At 46.7% G+C, this 24,374-nt stretch overlaps 1 protein-coding gene across 6 annotated transcripts in view; it reads right to left on the reverse strand.

Moving 5' to 3' along the window:
* The window catches only part of PHC2 (polyhomeotic homolog 2), a 112,624-nt gene that overhangs the window by 1,589 nt on the left and 86,661 nt on the right, over positions 1-24,374 (reverse strand). For 4 of the 6 annotated variants that reach the window (XM_079130809.1, XM_079130810.1, XM_079130811.1 and 1 more), the window contains 5 exons: positions 8,342-8,544; positions 6,559-6,688; positions 5,592-5,706; positions 4,304-4,445; positions 2,960-3,236 (listed from right to left, as the gene is read on the reverse strand). In XM_079130809.1, the coding sequence (XP_078986935.1) occupies positions 2,960-3,236; positions 4,304-4,445; positions 5,592-5,706; positions 6,559-6,688; positions 8,342-8,544 (867 nt within the window). Of the gene's footprint in view, positions 1-2,959; positions 3,356-4,303; positions 4,446-5,591; positions 5,707-6,558; positions 6,689-8,341; positions 8,545-23,208; positions 23,512-24,374 lie in introns of those variants that run through there. The other 2 variants (XM_079130813.1, XM_079130812.1) reach the window with 2 other exon arrangements.

Below are 24,374 nucleotides of genomic sequence, written 5' to 3' on the forward strand. Positions count from 1 at the left end.
TCCAAACCTCTTCATTCACACCATTGCTCAGACCTCCCTTCTCCATGAACCAACCTCAGTGACCAACAAGATGGTACAAAACTGACAGCGTGTGATTTCTGAGGCTAGGTCATATAGGGTACAGCAGCTTTCACCTTGTTATTTCAGATAATCTATTTTGGAGTAAGCTGACCTTCACATAAGGAGAAACTTCAAGAAGCCTTCTGGAGAGGCCCAAGTGAGAGCAACTGAGGCCACCTGCCAAGAGCCAGCCTCACTTGCCATATGAAGGAGCCACCCTGGAAGTGGATCCTCTAGATCAAACCTTCAAGTGCCTGAAGTCCTGGCTGATATCTTCACTAACACCCGGCATGAGCCCCTCAGCCAGAGCTACTTGGTAGAGCCACTGCAAATTCCTGATCCACAGGACCCGTCAGATAGTAATTTTTGCCACTACGTTTTAGAGTAATTTGTATTACAGCAATAGGCAACAAATACAGATTTTGGTACCTGGAAGAGGGGTGTGACCATTAAAAAACCCTAAATGTGGATGTGGCTTGGAACAGGCAGGCAGCAGCTGGAATGACACTGAGGAGGGTCAGTGAATATATAATGTGCACGGAGCAAGTAAGCAGTGGCCTCTGAGGAAGCTGCTGGGGAGGTTTAAAAAAAGTGAGGAAACTGCTACTAGAGATTGGAAGAAATGGGAATTTCAATTTCATATTGTTTCTGAAATAGCAGAAACTTTAGTAATGCTATTTGGTGGTAACGTGCTAAGTTTAATGACCCCAATGAACAATGTGAATAAATAGTTCAGGAGATTTCAGGAAGAATGCCAAAGGCATTGCCTGGCTTCTTCTTGTTGCACATAATAAAAAAGGGAGGAGAAAGACTAGATAAAGGAAAAGGTGTTCAACATCAAGGAACTGGGTAAGGTTTCCTGGCCTCTCCAGATGGCAAACTTTGCTGGAGATGGTTTCTACCCTAAGTCAAACCCAGGGCACAATCAAGAAATAAACTGTCTACCAATGAAATGGAGAGTGTGGCAAATCCTTTGTTCAAACTTCAGGAAAGTCTAAGGCGATGCCTCAGAGGCTCTTTAAGGAGTCTGGGCAGCCTCACAGACTGATCAACGCAGGGCTCCCGAGAATCCTAAGGGCTTCAAAGGAAGCCCAACATGGTGAAAGTTTTATCTGGAAGACAATTTTGGGTGTGGTTTTGGTCTAATGAAATGAACCACTACAAAGATTATAAGAGAATTATGTGGGTAGAAATACTGGTTTGGAAGGTCAGGTAATACAAACAAGAACAGTAGGAAGTGGGCTTAGAAGCTAAGAAAACTGCCATACCGCAGAGTCAGGCCACCTTCACAAAAAAGGGTGATTCAGAGGGTGGAACCAGAGGTGAGCACAAGGCTGAGTCCTAATCGAGAAAACGCCAACCTGAATTGAATTGGGAACTGGTGTAGAACAGTGACTCTGGTATGCTCTGTCCCCCCACTCCCCTTTTTTTTTGTGGTGCTGGGGGTTGATCCCCAGCCCTCTGTTTCCCCTTTTTAATTGAGCGTGTATAATTCTGCAACTGTTCCATCATGTACTGCGTGTGCAGAGGGGAACAGACAGCCTGTTGTCAGTCCTCATTGTCTCCAGACTGAGAGAAGCTGGACCCATGGAACCTCATCCCTGTAAGACCTGAGTTAGAAAACAAGACCCTAGACTTCAACTAATGTCGTCATGGGTTGAGACTCCTGGGGACTCTGGCAGGGGGCTAAAAGCATAAAGAAGGAACCTGATCTATGGTGGGCAAGGGTTAACAGATGGCCCACCTCCAAATGGCCCCTGATAATCCTTACTTACTGTACTCATGTCCCTTTGAGTTCCCCAATGCACAGGGCTTACTGTATGACCAACAAGATATGCAGAAGTGACATTCTGAGACTAGATTCTGAAGGGCACAATGGCTTCTGCCTGCTCTCTTGGATTCACTGCCTGTGGGGAAACGCTGTGGTCATGTATGTCATGAAAGCAATGAGCAGTCTCTAGAGAGGCCGGTGAGGAGAAAAGGCCTCTTGCCAACAGCCAGCCTCCAACTTGTATACTGCATGACTGAGGTATCTTTGGAAAGGATTCTCTGGTCTCAGCAAAGCCCCCAGATCTTGGCCCTAGAAGACACCTGCAATCTCATAAGAGATCCTGACATATGCAACCCTCCAGAAGTCCTTACCTAACATGACTCTGCTGTGACAGATTTGGGGAATGTAGCAATAGATGAAAATTCATTGGGTTAAGGGACAGAGCAAGGGTATGAACCCAGTTCTGTCTGGTTTGGAAGTCTCTGCTCCCAGCTACTATGTCACATTCCACTCTGTAACAGGCTGTGGTTGCCATCAATACTGCAACTGAGTAGTGGATGAATAAAACTGGCAGAGCAGAGGGAGCACCTGACCATCTGGGAATGACACAGGTCTACCAATCTAGACTCTAGTCCTCACAGCCATGAGCACTCCACGCCCAAGGGTTACCAGCTCTGCCCTGCATTTCCGTGTCTTCTGCCTCGGTGCAAGCTGCTGTGGTTGGACAAAGATCTGGCAAAGGTGCCCTTGTCCACTGTCATTCAGTTCAAATGTTCTTAATTTTGATGCCCTCCTTGACAGATTTCCTACATTGTCACCTGTCTTCCCTCCCAGTTCACCCCATGAAAAGAGACGGGGTTAATTTCATTATCACCTCTGCACTTTATGCAGACCACCTACCACACGAGTAGCTGTTTAAAATTAGAGCTGTGGAATATTACTTATGTGTTCTGTGCTAGAAATAAGTTTACAGGCAGGGGGCTCACGTTACTCATCTCTGCACCCCAGGTCCTAGACCTGAGCCATTAATTGAACTACCTAATCCTTCCTGGTGGACTGAGGTAAGGTCTCCTGCTCCCTTTCATTCCTTGCTATTCCAGGCAGGTGTGGAACTTCCAAGGGCCTTACCTGGCAGAGAGCGGATGAATTCATAGACATCTTCTACATTCCATTTGGTGGGCTCACTTGGTAGGAAGTGGTGTCCCATGCCCACCAGGTCCCGCATGTGCATGTCTGGGAGCTCCAGGTCCCGTTGGCCTTGTCGCCGGCGGGAGGTGGATGAGCTGGCCGAGATGGGTGACAAGGGTTCCTCATAGCTGGAGTTATCTGAGCAGCGGCTGGAGTCTTCCTGGCTGTGTGTCAGCTGCAGTGCAGCAGTAACTGAAAGGGGTACAGTGCCTGTTGGCTGGGAGCAGAGAGAAATAGCTTCTTCAGGACAGCGAACAACTGTCTCCATCAGCAGTGACGGGTGAAGGCAGGTGTTTCTCCCTTTTCAGCCTGGTCCACTACTGCACCTCAGAGACCCTGGATCAAAGAGCATCATCTGTGGGGCTGGGGTTGTGGCTCAGTGGTACAGCGCTTGCCTAGCATGTGTGAGGCACTGGTTCGATTCTCAGCACCGCATATAAATTAATAAAATATAGATTCACTGACAAAAAAGAAAAAAGAGCATCATCTGTGCTGTCCCTTCTCCAACCCTCACAGTCAGTCCCTCACGGGCCTTTCACCCGTGCCACACTGTGTTGCAGTGGCCTGATCTTACATCTACCTTTTCTTTTAGATGTGACTTTTTAAAACCAGGGCTCTATTGGTTTTAGGAAATTACTTCTGACACCTCTTGTGTATGTACATTTTGGACCACAGCATTCATCAAATTCTTGATGAGGTTTAAGGTGAAAACAACAAGAAGCAAATTACGTAACAGGTTAAAAATCGCATTAGGCTATGAATTCTTTCAGGGTAAGAACATGCCTTTGGCATCTCCGTGCCTAAGAGAGGTCCTGGCACAGGGCTGTTGCTAAAAAATATTTGATAAGTGAATGTCCAAGGTGCTGGTGGTGACCTTCAGGAACTCAGTGCTTCAGTGTTCAAGGAGCAAAGAGGTACCAGAGAAAGGGTGGAGGACGCCATTTCATCTAGCCCTCCAAAGACAGGTGGTAGCCTAACAGCCTGTCTTTGCCTAGGACAAGGCAGGGGAGACCCCCACCTCCACGTCTGCAAGTCAAGAACACAGGTCAGCAGGACGGTGAGGGTGGTGGTCGGGCAAGGCTGCTGGAGAGGGTAAGATGCCTCATGAGTACCCTTGAGTCTACATAAAGGAACACAAGGAAAGGCCCGACCCAACTGGTCTGAGGAGAAGGCACAGAGCACACTGAAGCCAGCTGCTGCAGGGAGGTGGGTGGAAGGGCCACACCAGCAGGGAGACTGGTGGGCACCTGTGGAATGCAGTCTCAGGCTCTCCCTGCCTCTTACCTGCTTCTTGGTATCCTTGGTAAGTGTTGGCAGACTGGCCTTGCTGGCCCGACGACGGCTGTGGGTGGTAGACCCTGTCTTCTGCAGCTTGCTCCGGTCTGAGTGGAAAAGTCCCACTCGCTTGGTGCATCCCACATTATACCTGCCCGAGATGCGGGGGAAGGGAAGTCAGAGCAGTCATAGGGCTCACCGGCACCAGGCAGAACAAGACAGCCAGGTTGTCTGGCAAACTGTGAGTCCCTCTATTGGTTCGAATCCTGACTCCACCACTTGGTGCTCAGTATGGCACCGGGTGGTAGCTTAAGTTCTGAGCCTCACTGGGAGCTGGGGTAACACCACTCACCTTCTAAAACTGGTCTCACAATGACATGAGGTAACATCGATGATGTTTAACACAACAATCTGGAGCTTGGCTGACACATTCTACTCAATATTACTTGTGCCAGGAAACTACTATGCATTGTCCTGTAGGACAGTAGTGTGGCAAAGGGTGACAAAGGGGCCTTGGCCACCTCCAGCACAACCTAGGTGGGACAAGGGCTGAGGATAGTAGACTCTAGCTTAATCTGCAGGGCACCTCTGCCTGGGACCTATAGATTTCCTTTTGGGGGACTCCAGGCTTCGAGGTCAGCTGCCTCTTCCACCTTGGTACAAACACCACCTAAGACTTTAGAGTCAGACAAGTCTAATGCTCTTGCCTATGATTTACTTAGCTATGTAACTTTAAGCACAACTGTTCCTTTGGGCCTTAGTTTTTACTTTCCAACCTACATAAATGGGACAATAGTAAGTATAATGAGGACAATAGTAATAGCTACTTTGCAGAGTTATTTTGATGATGAGACAATGCATATCAACTGACTAGCACTGACAAGTTCTCAATAAATGAGTGGTTTTCGTTATGATCATCAGTCTCCTAAGCTGGGTGAAAACTTGCCACAGGAACAATGTAACTCATGCCATGGTTCCAGGCAAAGCTACCTAAGGAGGTGGTAGCTGCCAAGGGCAGACAGAGAGAAAGGGTGGCAGTGGGACCCAAAAGCCAAGCAAGCTAAGGCACTGCTTCCTCTCCTGACTCTGCTGCACTCTGATCCACTCAGGCTCGGTGCATTAGGAATGCAACAGTGCATCCAGGCAGGCCAAGGAAAAATGATGCTGGATAAGCCACACCTATGGCCTCCTGGGGTGGACAATTAAGTTGCGGGGGACGGATATAAACAAGATTCCCAGGGGTAATCCTGAGGATAGGGAAGGTGTCAGGCATGGCAGTGGGGCTGAGGCCACTCACCTCTTTGCACAAGCCATGGAACAAAAGCGTTTAGATCGCTTGAACTTATAGGCAAAGTCCACCCGGCCACAGAGCTCACACTTGAGTTTGAGGGGAGTACCCTCCTCTTTGGATTCTGAAAAGTACAGAAATGGGTTAGTATGGAGGAGAAATTCCCAGATGCCAGTGCAGCCACACTCCAGGGCCTCCCTACTCTATCCTGTCTCTTTCTCATGTTCCCATGGATACCACATGCAGTGGCAGTCTAGCCTGGACAATGCCAGTGTTTTTGCCACTGTTTTTGGAAGGACTGTATCTCCCCCCAGGGATGTTCCCCAGGTGTCTGGTGTCCCTTGTAAACTTGACATTTTTTCCTGCCAAGTGCTACGAGCCTGGAGCACATCTTGGGTGGGATAGCACTGGTGACTTCCTTCATGATCATGGAAGGAAGCAGGAGACTCAGAGGAAATACTCTGGATGCTGTCATGACTGATCCTCTGGAATTATCCCACCTGACCTTGGTGCATCTAGCTGGCTGCCTGGGTCAGAGAACCCTGAGTCCACATTCCTGTATCCGGTATGGATCCCCAGGTTGTCAGTGGTTCATGAGCAAAATACAGTCTTTGCCTGCACTTCTGTGCCTCAGAGCCAACCCCGGTCCTGAATGCAGGCTTTCTAGTAAAAGACAGAAATGCCTGTCTGTTGCCCTGTGTATCTGCTCCAAGAATTTGCCAAGGACTCCCATGGAAAGCGCAGCTCCTGAAACCCTGTGGTTGGCTGGAGTGGGGCTGGAGAAGCAGGGGACAAAGGACACCTAATTCTCCCATCCCTGTTCTCTAGGGATAAAGGTGGAAGAAGGACTGGAGGAAATGCTCAGTGGATGGAAATATGTGTCAGTCCCTGTTCAAAGTTCCTCCACAGACATTCAGAAAGATCTGCCTTTCCTGCCACTCTGGAAGGCCTTCAAACCCAGGTCTGAGGCACCTACCTTGCAGGTAGGGCTCCTCCATCTCCGAGTCAGTGGTGGTGGTATGGTCCTGCTGTGGAAGCTTCTCAGGCAAGAACCCCTGTGCATACTTCTTCTTGAGATTCCCCACCAGCAGGGACGAGCGTCCCACCTACAGGACAGGTGACATGGAGGCCACAAGGGTTAAGTGGGAGCAGCTCCCTTACCAGCCTCATCACAATCACATGTATAAAGTATCCAGGCAGATGTCAGTCCTCTGCAACCCCCCCACATCATCATCCAAGGATGCCCTGCTCAAGGCCCCATTCTGCTGTCTAGCTCCCAAGGCAGGAAGCAGTGGGCACCAAAGTATGGAAATGGATTTGGTCAGGACCAAGAGATGGCTTAGGAGGTTAGGAGACTATCTATTTTTCCATATGCAAGGACAGGGATGTAGGCAGAGATCAGGTTGCCCACAGTGCTATGCCAAGTGCCAGATCCCGAGCTCACATGCTGCCAGGCAGGGGCAGGGCTGTGTACGACTGCACTTAGGAGGCTCCGATTTCTTACTGTCCTCCACTCACCGCTACCCTACCCATGCCAGAAGGACAGGAGGCCACAGGGAGAGCATGAAAAATCAGACCCCGAGTGACAGCCCAAGGGCCCTTTGGTTGCCAGATCCCAGACTGGCTTATTCACCCCTTTAGTCCTCCCTTTGTTATCTCTGTCCAGGCAGCCTGGTGGCCAGGTCAATTGGTATCTAACTCTAGGGTGATGCTGTCAACCTGCATCCACCCTGTGAGGACAGCTGGTTCCCAGAGTTATTGCAAGGGCAGGGGAGGCCTGGTCCAGTGAAGGAAGGGTTGCAGCAATGTAGAGCCCCTCATGGCTAAGGGACACTGGCCTTGGACAATTAAACCTCCAGGGTAAAGAGGACAAGAACCTGTTTGTCATTTGGCATGTTAGAAGGGCTATTCACCCATCTAGGTTAATCAAGTTCAGTTTTCTGCTGACTGATTGAACCACCCATGAATCCAAAGAATGAGCAAAAGGCAGATGGCATTCCAGAAGACTATCTCTATAGCAGCCAGATAATCCTCGTCAGGAGACAGGCCAGTGTGCACCTGGCTCCAGGGTCTGCACACCTACAGAGCAGCAGCACTGCCAAGTCATGCTGCACAGCATTGGCTGTAGAGCCTTTCTCTAACAGACCATCTTCCTGATCCTGGCTACTTCCCTTCAGTCTCCTGTTTCTGTTGGAAACTACAGACTGTGCCCTTTTTGAAGGCCCTCAATTTCATTCACGCCCATCAAGGCTCTGTCCTTAGAGAATAAGTTTCAGGTGGCAACCCTGTTCCCCATCCTCATTTCTGAGAACTCTGTAATAATCAGGTTTTTTTTGTTTGTTTGTTTGATAACCGGCCAAAGTTTTGCTGTCGAGGCATTCAAAACTTGATGAGGTCTAATTCCCCAAAGCCCACTGTCTTTCACCAATGCCTCAAGGTGAACTAACTCCCTTCTAGCCAACGGGTCACAAGTTACCAGGCCGGGACACAGTTGGCTCTGTGCTGGGAAACTTCTAACTGAGGGGTCTTGCCAATTATTCCTGAGCACTAAGCCCTTCTGGACTCTGGAGAGATACTCAATCCTAGAAAGAAATGGTTCTGACATTCTTTCAGGGGAATGAAGGGGAGGGATTAGCAAGGAAAGCAAACTGTTCACATTTTCAGAAACTGTACATGGAAATGTAAAAATATTCTAATACACATCCAAAATATACTTAAAAAAAAAAAAAAAAAAAGAGGGGAAAAGAAGTAGTCCGTACCGGGAAAGGCTCCGCCCCCTCCTGGATCACAAACCCTTCGATAACATGCGTCAGGATTTGGGGTTTCACAATGGCCTGTGGTGGTTTATTCTCACCATTCTGGGGGGCAGTGCCGGCGATGCTGGAGGCAGAATTTCCGTTCCCTGAGGTCATGCCGGGGCTGCTGAGGTCGGTCAGCGCATGAACAATGCCCTGCCCTGTCTCTGCACGGGGAGAGTGGGAAACAAAGCAACAGAGATCAGAACAGAGGCCAGGCCTGGAGAGGGACAGCAGGGACTCAAAGTGTGCCACCAAATGCCAACACCAATCCAAGCAGTTCCCTCCCTCAATGACCTACTTAAAAGTGGTACTGTTTCAATGGACACACAACCAAGTGTGAGTATAATCAGTTCTTCAGCAACTCAGCTAGCAGTATTTCTTAACATCCCAACTGTGCTAAGCAGTTTAACCAGTCAAGAACTCTGTCTTTGAGGAGGTAAAGCCTTGTGCAACACTGATTTTGACAAATAAAGTAACATTCAGTTTGAGGGAGAAAATTAAGTTGTATTCATGATGACACTTAAAGAAGAAAAGCTAAACTGTGTACATCTAGACTTTAGGGTGTAATGCAGTCTGGTAGTCAAAGGTTAAATGAACCTTCTAGGAGTTTCCTTGGAGGTGTTTTTTTTTTTTTTTGGTACTAGAGATTGAACCCAGGGTAAGTCCATACTGAATTACACCCCCAACCCTTTAAATTTTATGTTTTGGGACAGGGTCTCCCTAAATTGCTGAGGGCCTCACTAAGTTTCCCAGGCTAACCTTGAACTTGTTTCCCTGCCTCAGTCTCTCAAATTGCTGGGATTACAGACATACATCATCCCTGTCTGGAGGATTAGATTTTAAAAGCCCTGTGAATTTCAAAGCCCTGGGACCCATGTTTTCTCCTAACAATTTCAGGAGTAATTTCTGGCCAAGAAAAATGATCCCATTCCCCAATGAATTTGAAAGAAAACTGATCATAAAATCAGTTTTATTTATTTTAATGTCTCCAAGAGGAGACATTAGAGAACCAAGCTGGGACTATAAGGAATTACACATGAAATGGCACATATATTCATGCTGTATCAAGGTTATGATTGTCTTATCATATCAAGCTGAAAATGTCACCATTATCTGGACAGTTGAGAATATCTAACTGAGAATGTGAGGTTTTTTTTAGTTACAAAGGTGCTATAGTATTGGTTTTAGTTGACTTGGTAATAAATATGTGAAACTTTGGGGGAAAAAAATCAAAGAACTGAACCCCAGAAATTGATGCCAAGAGATTTCAGTGTTAAACCACCATCAGACACTACTATGTGGATCTGAATTATCCAGACACTGTTTTTTTGAGGTCACTGCATTAAGATATGCATAAATTTTCTCTCTCTACCATAGACGATGCTGGGCAGGGCTAGGACCTTCTGTGCTACTGGAGTGGCCCTGTGCTATCAAGCCCTTGTCCAGTACACAGCTCTATACCCAAGCCAACCCTCAGCAAATTCCTCCATCTCTCGTGGACAACGTAACCTTCCTATAAAAGACCTAAGATTACTCCAAAAAAGTGTGACAAGGGGCCTTACACAACCCCACTGCAGACCTCGGTCCTTTTCTTCCAAATGCACCTCTCTTGAGTTGCCTCACTGCTTAGACGGCAAGGTTTCATGGCCTTATTTTTTAGCTCTCTTCCCACCAGCTTCTCTACCCAGGGCCATTCTCTACTGCCACCAACTGCCCATTGGGCTCAGCTGCCTTTAACCTGGAGCTTCCTAAAAAGGAGAAGCTATTTCTTTATTGCAACACACCTATTAATATTAAGCACAACCCAGTGATGTGTGATATCGATTTTAAAAAATGATTTCAGTACATGTTAAAATAATTTTTGCACAAAACTTTACACGAAGATGTTATTTTATGTTAAGAACCCAAAATATCATGATGGAATGGGAATTATGCAGCAGGGGGAAATCAAAATAGACACATTTATCAAAGGTTTTTTAACTGGGTCACAATAGGCCCTTGTCCCCCTTGGGCTCATTTTCTTACAAGTAGTCTTAAGGCTCAATAAACCAGGATAAATCTTTTTAATGAAAAAAGCACTGTCCATGACCATCTTTAGTACTCATTCAACCACAATTCAACTATATAACAAATTTCACAGCTCAGAAGTCATTCAAGAAAAGTGGCTGATGAGGGATTTTTCTAAATTAATTTTTGTTTGACACACCAGTAAGTTAGAAAAATTCCCTTAAGTGTCTATATTCATTTGGAAAAAAAAAATTAATAGCTTTTCTGAAGGGACGGAAATTTTTCCCCTTTTGTAATTAGTCTAATTTGTAAAGGCATCTGGGAACTGAAAAATATTTACTATGAATGGCTAGAACTGAGTTAATGAAAATCAATCATATTGTTTGTTTTTAAGTTTAAATATTTAAATCTATATTTACACCATTACATTTTCCTCAGTTTCTTGGGGGTAATGGGGATTGAACTCAAGGGCATCTGACCACTGAGTCACATCCCCCGTCCTATTTTGTATTTCATTTAGAGACAGGGTCTCACTGAGTTGCTTAGCACCTCACTTTTGAGGAGGCTGTTTTGAACTCACAATCCTCCTGCCTCAGCCTCCTGAGCCACTGGGATTACAGGCATGCACCACCACAACTGGCTTAGTTTTTATTTTCTAATATTTTAAATACAAAGAAACAAATGCATATATTATTTAAAAGCATGGATACATGTTAAAACACAAAAACTTACTATAAAACTAAAATTGCATTTTTAGATGATGGCTATTTCCTTCTAATTAGAGCCTACTAAAACACTCCCTGAGGAATCTCATGAACCACAGATCACAGGATCGCAAAGTAGGTGTCCATGTCTCACCAATATTCTCCACAGTACCCTTCCCAGTGATTTCCTAGCATCTGTTTGAATGTCTCCAGTGACAGAGAAACCTTGTTTGTAGTAAGTGTCATGCAACTTAAAAGTTCTTCCTTATAACGAGCCCCAAATCTGTCCTATAAATTTCTGCCCATTAATCCAGGTTCTGTTCCTTAAGACCAATGAGACCAAGGTCAGCTGGATGTGTACTCTGAGCATAAACACTGGCTCAGAACTAGCTTAGAGACTGGCTTCTATTACTGAATGAGTTATGACAGGTCGCGGTCCCTCTCCAAGCCTGTTTCACAGGTGTTATGGCTTGGATTTGGAATGTCTCCCAAAGGCTCATGTGCTAAGGAATGGTCCTCAGTGCAGCAATGTTCAGAGGTGGGTTTCATAAAACGATTGGGTCATGAGGGCTCTGACCAATGGATTAATTCACTAAGGGAATCAGAGCTGAATGACTATTGGGAGGTGTTGGAAACGGTAGGAGGTAAAACCTAGTTGGAGGGATTGGGTCCTGGGTGTACCCTTAGGGACTATATCTTATCCCTGGTCCCTTCCTCTCTTTTTCTCTCCTTCCCAGCTGCCATTAGTTGAGCTCCTTTCCTCCACTACACTTTCCACCATGATATTCTGCCGCTTCTCAGGCCCAAACCAAAGGAACCAGCCAACATGGACTGAACCCTCTGAAAACGTGAGTCAAAATAAAATCTCTTCTCCAAGTTGTTTTTCTTAGGTGTTGTCACAGTGATGAAAGTGGATATAAAATAAGGGTGCTAATATCTATTTTACTGTGTTGCTATGAACAGCAGCACAATGCTAGCGTACCATAAATGCTCAAAAATGAAGGGTGCCACTCAAGAACCCAGTGTATCTTCCCTCCTCCAGGCAACTGCCTTTGCTCTTTCAACTACTCTTTATATAAAAAAGGTGTTAAGTTTAGCCAGGCACACATAATCTCAGTGGCTTGGGAGGCTGAGGTAGGAGGATCACAAGTTTCAAGCCAGCCTCAGGAACTTGGTGAGGTCCTAAGCAACTTAGCAAGACCCTGCCTCAAAATAAAAATAAAAAGGGCTGAGACTTGTCTCAGTGATTAAGCACCCCTGGGTTCAATCTCTGGTACTAAAAAAAAAAAAAAAAAGTGTGAGTTCATAGTCATCCTTGATCTACTTTGTCTATACCTTTTAACATCAGGTGCCCAGTTAATAATGACCATAATATATCAAATGTAATCATTTGAGAGATCTGGTTGGTAAGAATTTTTCTAAAAAAAATTTAACAGTGCACAGTCCTGTAGGGGAAAGTGAGTATACCCCTTGTTTTAATTTAACCTCTGGGGTTAACAACGGAATTAATCCACTCTCCTCTGAATTTTGGAGTCACGCCCCCTTGATAGTCATCACTAAACAGTTCCAATACCTTGTCTCCTTTTATGGGATCTCTATCCTTGCTCCACTGAAATCCCTGTTCTCAGACCTGCGTGTACTGATGTGCCTGTAAGACGGGCCTAGGTCTTGAGGTTAGATTCTTTGTTCATGCCCAATCCAGATATGCTCACTAGCTCAGAGGCTATAGAACCAGTTCCTGCCTCTGGAAGCAAAGACTTTGAATCTGAGTCTTAAAAAAGGATCTTATTAAGAGAGAGGACAAACTAATAAATCATTTCACCCTAACATTGGAAGCTCTCACCCTCTATGATAGCCCTGGGGAAGATTACGGGACAGAGAGAATCTAAGGGCCAGAAGGGAGGATGCTTTGTGAATAACAAAGGTTCACAGCTGTTTTGCTGTGCAGTTATCTTCTAGGCCAATAGCTGGACATCTGCTTTAGTAACAAAGGAGTGTGCGCTATTTTTGGAATGACCAAACACAATCTCACCCCCTGCCAAGCTCAGCACACTGAGATTAATTTAATCTGCTTCCCGCTTTCCCAGATTGCTTTTCGGCCTGCTTGGGGGGGAAAGCAGCTTAACAGTGAAACTTGCAGAAACCTGCCCTGCTGGCCCTGAGGCCAGATGAAAGAGACAAAGAAATACTCTATCTTTGGAATTCCGTTCCTCACTCAATTCTCTTAGCCAGTCCTGGGGATGAAAGTGCTGCCAGGGATTCCCACAGGTCTCAGATGCCTTTATTCAGTTTGGCACCTGAAACCGAACGGTGGGGCAAGCTCCTGGAGGAGGAGCTGGGGAGGGAAGTAAAACCAAGCTCCAGTGGGGAGGTGAGAGGGGCTTGCCTTGAAATGGCCAGACCCTTGAGTAAGAATGAACAGAACGTGAACAAAACAGCATTGCTGGGGATACTTGCAAAATGTCTGCTCAAACTCTAGACTGCTTTGCAATTCTAATCTCGTTTATAGACTTTGGCAGACACAGTCCTTATGCAGGATGAGATGGGAAGGACCACCCGGTGGCCCTTCTCTGTACTCCTATGTTTATGAAACTATCTGCTTTAGGGTTGGTCACTTCTGCTAAGCATTGGAGGGGACTATGACTCAATCACTTCTATATCTTCAGGGGCTAACCTGATGTCCAAGACAGGAACGATGCTTAACGTCTGTTAAATGGGATGTATGGAACCCAGAGTCTCTGTTTTCATTGTCAACATAAAGAGTACAGGTCAAAACAAGCAATATCTGCACCAACTGAGATATGTGAATTGCTTTCTGGGACTGTGAGGATTTGAAAGAGGCGAGGCTGGTATCTGCCTTCAGGGGTGGCATTTCTGGGTACCTGGCTATAAAGAATGGCTATTCTTTGGCCTACTTCCTCCTGTCACAATGGGGATTTCCTCCGCAGAGGGGAGATACAGCATTAAGTCTGCCCCTGGAGCTGCAGCCAAGCCTAGGCATCAAGAATTTCAGATTTCCTGTCCCCCTTGGAAACATTTATGCCAGACCCAGGAACCTGGTAAGGAAGGGTGACCTCTACAGGCAGAATCTGGGAGGTGCCTAGAAAAATGGCCTTGCCCTCAGGAGGTCCAGAGAGGCTGTGTGCTCTAGGCCCCTAAAGACAAAGGTCAAACTGGTCCTGGTCATGCAAAAATTTGGCTACTTCAGACCAATCTTGATGTTCTTTATATGCAGATAAAACAAAACCATTCATTATGTTGGAATATGGCTCAGTACTAACATTTGCAAGGGGTATTTCAGATGGCCTAGCACCTATTCATTCTGTGCACCTAAGTCTGATGAATCTGGAAGACCTGACAGCAGAGGAAATGGAAAACAAGTAGAGCTACCCCATCAGCCTGGCCAATGGCCACTTCCCCCTTTCTCTAGACGTGAGGAAGGAGTGTTTTAATTGAGAAGACTTCTATCTGCCCATGTTTGGCGGCAGCAGGAGTTAAGATAGAGCTAATGAAGTCACTATAGGACTTAGGAAGTAGAGTTAGGTGAATCATTTTCCTGAGGTAAATTCTGTTCCACAAATGGCAAGACAAGACCGCCAATAAAATGATGGGTGCTGACAGTTATGTGCACTCAGCAGGCCCTGTGAGTGACAACTGGCGGTGGCGGGTAATAGCAGGGTTCCTCAGGAACCACCTGCTCTAGAGAGGTGAGAGAACACCTGCAAAGTGACTCCCTGAACTCAAATCCAGAAGACAGACAGATGCAGACCGCTCCTGGTCCCAGCAACATGCTGTCTTGTAGTTTGGTAAGCTGCAGAGAGGTCTGGGGCCACCCTTTACAATCTCCAGTTCATATATAGGCTCCCCAAAAATCCGTGGCACTCTGAAAATGAAGGAGGTGAATATCAAGAACACCAATATATTGACAACCCCCACACCCCGCACCTCCTGCGTTCTCAGGAGAGGAAAGTGAAGAGGAGGGTGGGGGTGGGGAGGTAGGCTGGAGCTCTGTCTTGGGACCCTCACAGAGCCTATCAATTAAAGAGATTCTCAGCTTCCTTCAAATGCAAGTGTATACCTACAAGTCATTCACACTTTACTGTGAATTGCTGCACTCAAATAAACACATGCTCTCCCTCCACACTTAGGGATAGAGGTCGGGGTGGGGAGTGATTGTTTTGGTGATAGGGCACATGCTTAGAGGATTAAAAGTTAGTCCCACTTAGGGACAGAGGTGTGGGTGTGTGTGTGTGTGTGTGTGTGTGTGTGCTGGGTGCGGGGAGGGGCAGTGATTGTTTTGGTAATGGGGTACTGAGCTCAGAGGATTAAAAGTTAATCCCACTCAGGGTTTTATATATATATATACATACATATATATATATACACACACATTATATATAGTGTGTGTGTGTGTATGGTGCGGGGTAGGAGAGGACTAAGGTGGTGACTGTTTTGGTGATGGGGCACTAATTTACAGAGGATTAAGAGCTAGAAGGGCCCAGGGTTGACCTTCTTAATTTTAATAAAGCACCTTGGTCTCAGGGTGAGGTGACTTATCCAAGGTCACAGAAGCCAGTCGGAGGTCAGAATCCAGTGCTTTAGATTTCCCTGAATGGACTGCTCAAGTGGAGCTGTGAAAGGAGAGCTGTGCTTTGTTTAACCATGGGACAGCAAAAGAGGACCTGGGAAAAGCAGGCAAAACTGCAAAATGCATCCGGGACATTCTGAAGCAGAGGCTAGATATCTATCACATATGGTATGGTCGGTCATTCAGAAAGGAGATTCCTGGGGTGGTAATAACAGGATCCTGAACAGGTTAATGGGAGCCCACAAGCTAGATCCAGTATTTCAAGACATCTAAACGGAAACAGCATGTCTACCTTCAAAAGGGTTAAACCTGCTACTTAAAAGCAAGTTCCCCAAATTTAAAATGACCCATCTCCCTCACAGAAGTTTTTACACAGATTTACACACTGATCACACATGCATCTCCTGTGCAGATTATACATGTTACAAGCGTGCATTTTAGAACCAAGGCAAACGAATGCCACTTGAAAGGCAGTATCTTCCAGAACACACATCGAAGGAGCTCTTAGTGGTGAAAAAATTGTACTGAGTACCAGAGACAGGAAAAACCAGAGCAACCAGTGCCAAATATTTGTAATTTTACAGTGCAGCTGAGGATGAAGCTGTCAGACGTGCAAGAACTCCCTGCCTGATGGACACACAGGCTGGGGCTCTTACATAGGTGTCATCACCAGCTTGCCCCCCAGCACCCTTCTCAGCTCTGCCAACAAGAGCAGCTTGCTCTGAAGAACCTCTCCAGACAGAAGGGAAGAAACCTCCTGGGGCATTCTGCCCAGCACGGTGGTGAGCTTTTCAGTCACAGGGGTGAGGCTCTGGAGCCACACTAGGGTTCCATGCAGGGGAGGGAGCTGGTTAGCAGAATGACCTTCTTGAGTCTGGGTTAGCAAGAAGTCTTCGCAAGCACCTCAGCTAAGACATCCTTTAGGAAGGCTGGCTCCTCCCTTGCTGGCAGCCATTACCATACAGCTGACTTTCATGCTGTCTCTGAGGACACAGGCAAAGAGAGGGCCCTTCTGACTCACCCACAATCCCCAGCTAAAGTGTACATAAGCTGAATTGTAAACAGCTGAATGTCCTCCAAGCTGCCACCCCAGTTAGTAGGGAAAGAATCAATGGAGCGAACAGCTGCCCTCCCCCTTGCAGCTCAGGACAACAGGAGCAATGGGGGATTTCCAAGCAGCGGCTTGAACTGCTTCCCAGGCCACAGGCTGGGACCACAATAGGGTCAAACACAACAGCAGGACCACAGGGTGACTTCCAACAGACCAGTGCACCAGGAATGATAGCTAGCCCTGGCTGCAGGGGGTCAAGGCAATCTTCAGAGCTCTGTTTAGCACTGGCAATGGAGGCCGGTCCATACGATAGTATCCAATGCAGAGCTCAAGGGCTGCCAGGTGGTCTCACAGCACAGTACTTTGGCAGATGCTATGATTTCAAAAGGCAACAAGTCTGGGACCAGGAGAAAGGCTCCAGAGAGGAATCCAGATCACAGGAGATGGAAGGAAGAATGGCTGCGGGGAAGAGAACTGGGTCTGGAGTCAGATCTGGGCTGATATATGTGGCTCCACCTGTGATGATCTGTGTGGCTTCAGGCACTCAGCACCTGCCATGTCGTACTTCCTACATCTCTAAGAAGGATCGTATTGCCTGTCTTGCACGGTTACTGTATTAGTTTATCTAGGTGAAATACCTGGCATTAAATACATGTACAGAAACTGTGCTACACGCATCAAAGACTGAGATCAGAAAGGCCCTAGGCACAAACCTCAGCTTCTAATGCCAGAAAGTTACTCTAGGCCTCAATTTCCTCATCTATGGCATGGCCTATCTGTCCTACATAGTCGCAGTGAGAATTAAATAAGCTAACGCAACACAACAGAGAGGAATAGGCCTGTCCTGGCTATAGGAGTGGCAAAATCACTGAGTGTTCAGGGAAGACTAGGATGTGGCCCTAACCTCCCTGCCTGTCTCACTGGGCCTGGTCGCTTCAGTTCCAGAGGATAGCTAGTCTTTCCTGGGCCCCAAGAGGAAATGTCCGTGTTCGCCAGATGTCTCGGTCTACTCAGGGTGTCCAGTTCTGGCACTCCTGGGGTCAGGTTTCAGGAAAAAGTGTTACCTTCACTTTGACAGTGACAACAAGAAACAGAAATGCCTTTCAAGGCAAACCAAGTCACAATTCACCATCAATAGTTATTAATACAAAGGGCAAGAAAACAAATGCCAGATTCCCTTTTTATACGAATCAAGAGTCTCAGAGTTATCAAGCAGACAGTGCAGAAGAACATAAGAAACCAGAAAAATGGTTCACCCTGAGACAAAAAGAAGAACCCCTTTACCTAATTAGTAGCAAAGTTATGAAACCTGTAATGGCAGGAGGTATTCTGGTGTTTGAAATGAGTTTAAAAGGCTAACAATAAACTCAAGAATGATGGATTTTGGGACTAGGGAGATAGCTCAGTTGGTAGTGTGCCTGCCTCGCAAACACAAGGCCCTAGGTTCGATCCCCAGCACCGCTTATAAAAGAAATCTAGAAATATTTAGTAAATGCTCTAATTATTTTCAGGCATTAGAAAAGCAACCATTCCCCCAGTATGACAAGTTATTTATTTTCAGTTACCAACTACAGGATCACTCATATTCTCAGAAACACGGTGGGGTGGAGGAGGCAGCCCAACTCCAGTTGTCTTGCCTATATAATAGTCCAGATGATACTTATCTTATAAATCAATCCTGAGTGTTTCTTCTGGAAACCATTACCCCTTTCTTCTCATAGTCATCGTCTAAGCTTTCAACCACCCTGTTTGCCACCAGTCAACTAACAGAACAGATTAATACTGAATACTGGAGGCCTGGAAATGTGGATTAAATCAAGATATTTTTAATGCATTTGTTTGCCATTAATTTTGTTTTAAAATATCATTTAAAATGTTTCAAATGTCTTAACATAGCTGTCTGGCTTTAAGACACATACAGATGGTTTCAAATATACTAAAGATATCAGTAACTAGGAATAATTATGTACTACTTGAGACATAATAGCCATGCAACTAGAGCTTTAAAAATAACTCCCAACAGTCATGAACTTTCATTTTCTTGTGAACAGTTTTGATATTCGGTATCAGGAATGGTCTTCCTAATCTACTGCAGAAGAGCAGGTTATAACATGGCATTTAACAGTCATCTCTTCTTAATAGAAATGATAACACATATCGCTGCGAAGAAGAAAATCATCCAAGAAACAGACATTTCCTTGCACTTTAAAGAAAGTTGTAAAAGCAAACTGGGACTCTCTTCAACATCTGGACTCATCTCAGAACACTGAAAATCTGTGGTTAACAGTAACCATTTCTTTAGCAGATGTAGAAAGAATGTTCTTTTCTTTGGACTTATCTGAACTAAGACATCATTTGGAAATTAAAAGAGTAAGAAAGCACGTCCTTCCCCACTAAACTATAAATAATTTGGAAAGGAAGAGAAAAAAAAGCTATGAAGTACTATGATGGCTTAGATGGTCTTATAATGAAACCCACAGCAAGAATTTATTTAAATCACATGCTGTTTCTTACAATATCTTCAAAAACCAGAACCAGTAATTTGAAATTGCATGATTCTTGATGAACTATTAAAAAGTCCATTTCGTGACCATGTCATTTACATTCTAGTTTTGTTATTGATGAAGAAAAAAGTCCAGAATTTGTAAGAATGTTGTGTTGGATAAACAAATGGTTATTCTCCTAACAATTCCCAATATATCCATATTGTAAATACAGTATAATTAAAAACGGTTTGTCCCTGAATATCTTTACAAATAACTCTGATGAAGCTTGTTAATGCAAAATGAAAGTTAAAGTGTGAACACTTAAAATGAAACTTAACACCTACTTGATTTTGTGAATAAGTAATTAAAATGATCTTAAATGGCACATTTAACAGAAAACATACTCAGTCTTTTTAAATGACAACTCATGTTGTAGTTTAATCCATGCCTTACAAACATTTAAAACATAAATTATATGTGTTCAAACCTCTTCCCTGAGGGGTTGTCCAGCTTGGAGTTGTTAAATCACTGAAGAGAGAGATTTCTGTCGCTGGCACAAGAGCCTATCAAAGTAGACCTCACTTGGCTTTTCCATGTGAAGGGGATTGGGGCGGGGGAGGTGGAATGGGCGGCAGGCTCAGACACTGGGCCTCACTTCAGGGCAGTCTCCTGAGGGGTACCCAAAAGTCATCTCAATGACTTTTCTGAGATTCCTCCTGACCATAGAAAATCATCATCTTCATCTTCCAATTGCAAAATGGCACAAAAGAAAAAGGGAATAAAAGAGGAAACCATCACTTAAGACTCTTTATTCATTTCCCTATTCCCATCTCTAGTAGGCACCTTTTTATAACAGAATCTTTTTTTTGTGGGTAGGATCAACTGTCTGGACATTAAATATTGAACAGCTGGGCAAACTTTAATATAAACATGGACTGACTCAAGGGGAAAAAAAACCTTTGGTGATCTCATATTAACATGGAACAGTAGTATCAGAACCAAAAAACCACCATTTTATTCAATAGTTTTCAGTTTCATTTGAGCTTGCTGACTCATGCTATCTAGAAGTGAAGGACTCTGGCAGGAGGCAGGTGAACTTTATTCAGCAAATGGTTACCAAATGCCTAGCATCAGTCCCACAGCCCAAGGGAGGACAGAGACCTAGAGGGAAGAGTATAAGCCAATCAGTCATCCTATTTACACATTTTACAACAGAAAAAAATAAACAGATAAGATATTCCTGAGCACACAGGGAGAAGTTCTTAATTCTGAGACAGTAATCCTTTTCTCTCTCTGCATTTCCTTAAATAAGACAATCTGGGTAGTGGGCAACCTATGTAAGAGCATGCAGGGCCAGAGACAACAACTCAATTTCATAATTTCATCTATCCATCTATTACTCTTCACTTAGTTCATTCTCTCTCCCCCTGAAAGATCAGAACCAAGGGATCCAAAGCATCTGAGACAGGAAATGAGTAATGCAGGAAAAGGATGTGGTCTGAAAAAGAGTGGATTCTGGGGCTGAGCCAGAACAAGTAACAGGCATAGGTCAGAGCTGGGGGAAGGGGTCCTGGTGGCAGGAAGACAAATCTCAGAGTCAATCAGCTTGGACAAGAAAGTCAGTGACAGAGTATGTTTGGAGAACAAAACAAGTTCCCAAGGAGGCTGTCCTCCAGGGAAGGTACAAAGCAACGGCTGAAGAACTGTGCAGGAGAACCATAGCTGTGACAGAAGGAAGGAGGCTGCAATTTCCTCCGTACTCTGGGGGAAGGAAATAATATACACTATGTGCACTTGAAGGTAAATTAGAAATTAAGATGGGATGTGGAGAGAAGCGGAGAGGGCCACAAGATGGGTATGTGACAGAACAACATCCATTAAAAACTTAGATGCCACATGTCAGTAAAAAAAGATGAGGGAAAAATAAGGGGGGCTGAAAACAGGAGGAAAACTGCTCGTAGAAAAGCAGTTGGATAACTGAGACACCAACAGGAGAGTGGACTAAGAAGCTACCCACTTTCTCAAGATAAAGGCTGGACAGGGAAAAAGCATCTATTCTTCCCAGTGTGTATGGACAAGCCTAGAAACAGATCTTGGGTGGGCAGAAAAGCAGCGCTCACGTGATAAACAGGGCCTGGAAAGGGCAGGTGCCCAAAGAGCACCACTCCCCATCTGCCAGGCCCTCTGTGAAACAAGCCTGCCCTTGTGAAGGAGCCAAGCCAGAAGCCATGGTCCCTGCCTTGCAGGGGTTGAAGCCTAGATGCAGAAATCAACAGTGGAAAACGACTTATCAGCTGATTTCAAAAGTGGGAATATTCCCAATCCAGACACTGGGGTTTATGTGTGAAAAGCACTTTTAATTTCTTCACAGGGAGTAGGACAGTTTTATCTAAAATACTGTTTTACCTTAAACACTGTATCTTACCCTTTAGTGTTTTACCTAAAAATTTAAGGTGTATTCAGTCTAACTAAATGAAACCCAAACTACTTAGCTATGCTGGTATATTAATATTCAAGATAAAACCTCTCACCCTAATAACTAATATAGCAGGATACTCTCTAGAGTCCAAACGATGTGAAGCCCTCTATACCTTGTGACCAAAGCTAAACCCTAATCAATAGGATCACCACAGGTGCCCTGCCCTGCCCTGCACTGGAATATAAGGTAGGATTGGGAATGGGGAATACAGGAGCAAGAAGGAATTCCCTTGCTTCATTAGCCTGTAATGTTCATGCTGACCTAGAAATCCTGGCAATTCCAAGATTTGGGTTGACTCAGGAGGGGAACAAAAATCCCAGGTGAATGATAATTGGATTACCTAGTAATGCCCCAGGGCCAAATGGCTGGAAAGGGCCAGGACAGTAGAGTCTGAGAAACTAACATTATAATGTTAGTGAAACTAACATTATTTTCTAAATCAAAAATCAAGACACTCCGGCTGATAAGGCAATGGGATGGAACAGTTTAAATTGGGGTGTCCTAGAAAAGTTGGGGACATATGATAGATTTAGGTTGGTAGCTTATTTCACATGGGATCCTTCTGGGTCCAATGATAGTGGAAGGGGATTAAGAATCCAGGAGGGGAGATATGTGAGGGGAAAGCTGTCACTGATTTTTATAAAGCAGGAAAAAAAGTGTGTGCTCTGTAGACAAGACATGAAGCTGGTAAACATTCTAAGTATGGAGTAAGAAGGAAAGTTGATCAGAACCGAAAGTGTGTTAGTGAAATCTATTCAGGCAGCAAGGCGAAGGTAGGGTTGGTAGATGCGGGTCGTACTGGCACAAACTGGCATCCAATAAAGCGGGAGCTAGGGGGTTAGGCGTTCAGACTTCAGCTTCACCACTGGTTTGCAACCTGGCCTTGGGCAAATTATTTGCCTCTCTGTGGACTTCAATTTAAATAAAGAATCGAACAATTCCCAGTTTTAACGCAAAGGATTAACAAAAGCAGCATACCTTCATTTGGCCAGGAAGGAGAGAAAACGCTCTTCTAAAAATGGAAGAGAGGACAGGCACAGAACAGCTTGTCCCTTTCCCATCCAATAAAAAACCTCATGAGGCTGAGCTAGATTAAGAACAAAACTCTCCAGCGAGGCCGCAGGCGCCTCCGGGATAGGTAGTCCGCTCCCAGTAAAAGCAGCAGATGCCAGCAGTCCTGCTCTAACGGACCGTCCACCCGGGAAATCGCGCTCCCGGGGAGGCGACCAGTCGGGGCGGGGGCGTACGGGGACAGGGACACACGGAAGCCTACGGCGCGCGAGGCTGACGCGGCGACTTCCAGGGCTGTGCGGCCGGGGCAGCAGGGTCCCCAGGCTAGGCGGCGGCGGCCGGGCACCTCCCAGGCGCCGAGGCGGCGAGCGCCGCGGCTGGCACGGCCTGGCAGCCGAGTAGGCCCGCCGCGCGCGGCCCGGAGGGCGGTGCCGGGTTTCCAGCGCGGCGCGCGGCCCCGGGCTCCTCCGGGCGAGAACCCCTCTCCCGCCCCGGCACTGACCTGTCCAGGGCCTGGCTGGGCCTGGCCGGGCGGGGCCTATGCAGCCCCTCGGCCCGGCGCCGCCGCGCGCGGGGTCCCGGGCCCGGGCGGGCCGCCTCCTCTCCGCCGGGAGCCTCCGAGCCGGGGCCCGGGGCTGCCGCGGCGCATCCGACCGCACCGGCCCACCTCAACAAAGGGCGGCGGGGGCGCTGGCCCGGGCGGGGGCGCGGGTGGCGGCCGGGGTTGCGCGCGCGCGGCGGGCGCTCGAGGGCTGCAGCGCCGCGGAGACAATGCGGCGCGTCCGGGACGGCTCCCGCGGCCGCCTCCGCCGGGGGCGGGGCGAGGGCGAGGCGGGGCCGGCGCGCGGGGCGGGGCGGGACGGGACGGGCGTGGGGCGGGCCGCGGGCGCGGGCCGCGCGCTTCCTTTGTGCGCCGAGCCCCGCCCGCACCCTCCGGAAGGCGCGGCCGGCCGGCGGGGCCCGCGGGGCAGCGCCTGGACGAGCGGCTCTTGGTCCCGGGAGGCGAGGCGCGCCCGCGCACTGCTGTCCTGGTCCCCCGCCGAAGTGCCCGGGGGCGGAGTGGCCTGTGGCTCCCGCCTTGACGGTTCACTGCCGGTGGGGCCTCGGAGACAAGCATCGTAATAACGACTTCGAGTAATTGGGGGCTGAGCATGTGTCAGGGCCTAAGTGAACGCACCCTCTCTCCTGGGCTCACAATAACCCTCCAAGTGGTCATTATCCTCCCCACTGGGAACCGAAGATCAGAGAGGTGAAATAATGACTAAAGTGACCCAGTCATACTTCCATAAAGGGCATAATCCCTACCCGTTAGGTTTAATGTGCGGGTTAACTGATTTACAAATTGCTTGCAGTGCCTGACGCACAGTGGGAGCCCAATAAATGTTCGTTCTCTTCCCAGAACACACTAGTTAAACCTGAACAGCCCTGGAGAAACACCCTCATTCAGAAAACACGCTAAGAGCTGTGGGGTACAAAAGATGAACAACTGACGCAATTCTCACCCAGGAGCTGGGGATAAACCACTGCGAATTTCCCCCGTTTTGCCTTTCTTGGCATTCATATTTGTTCTCCATCATTCTGTCTCTTTCACCCATCTGGTCTCATGCCTTTTGTTTGTTTCCACGTTTTATATTATTCTCTCTTTTCCCCCATTCCTTTTCTTTCTTA

Source organism: Sciurus vulgaris (genome assembly GCF_902686455.1).
Source record: "Sciurus vulgaris genome assembly, chromosome: 1".
Lineage (NCBI taxonomy): Eukaryota > Metazoa > Chordata > Mammalia > Rodentia > Sciuridae > Sciurus > Sciurus vulgaris.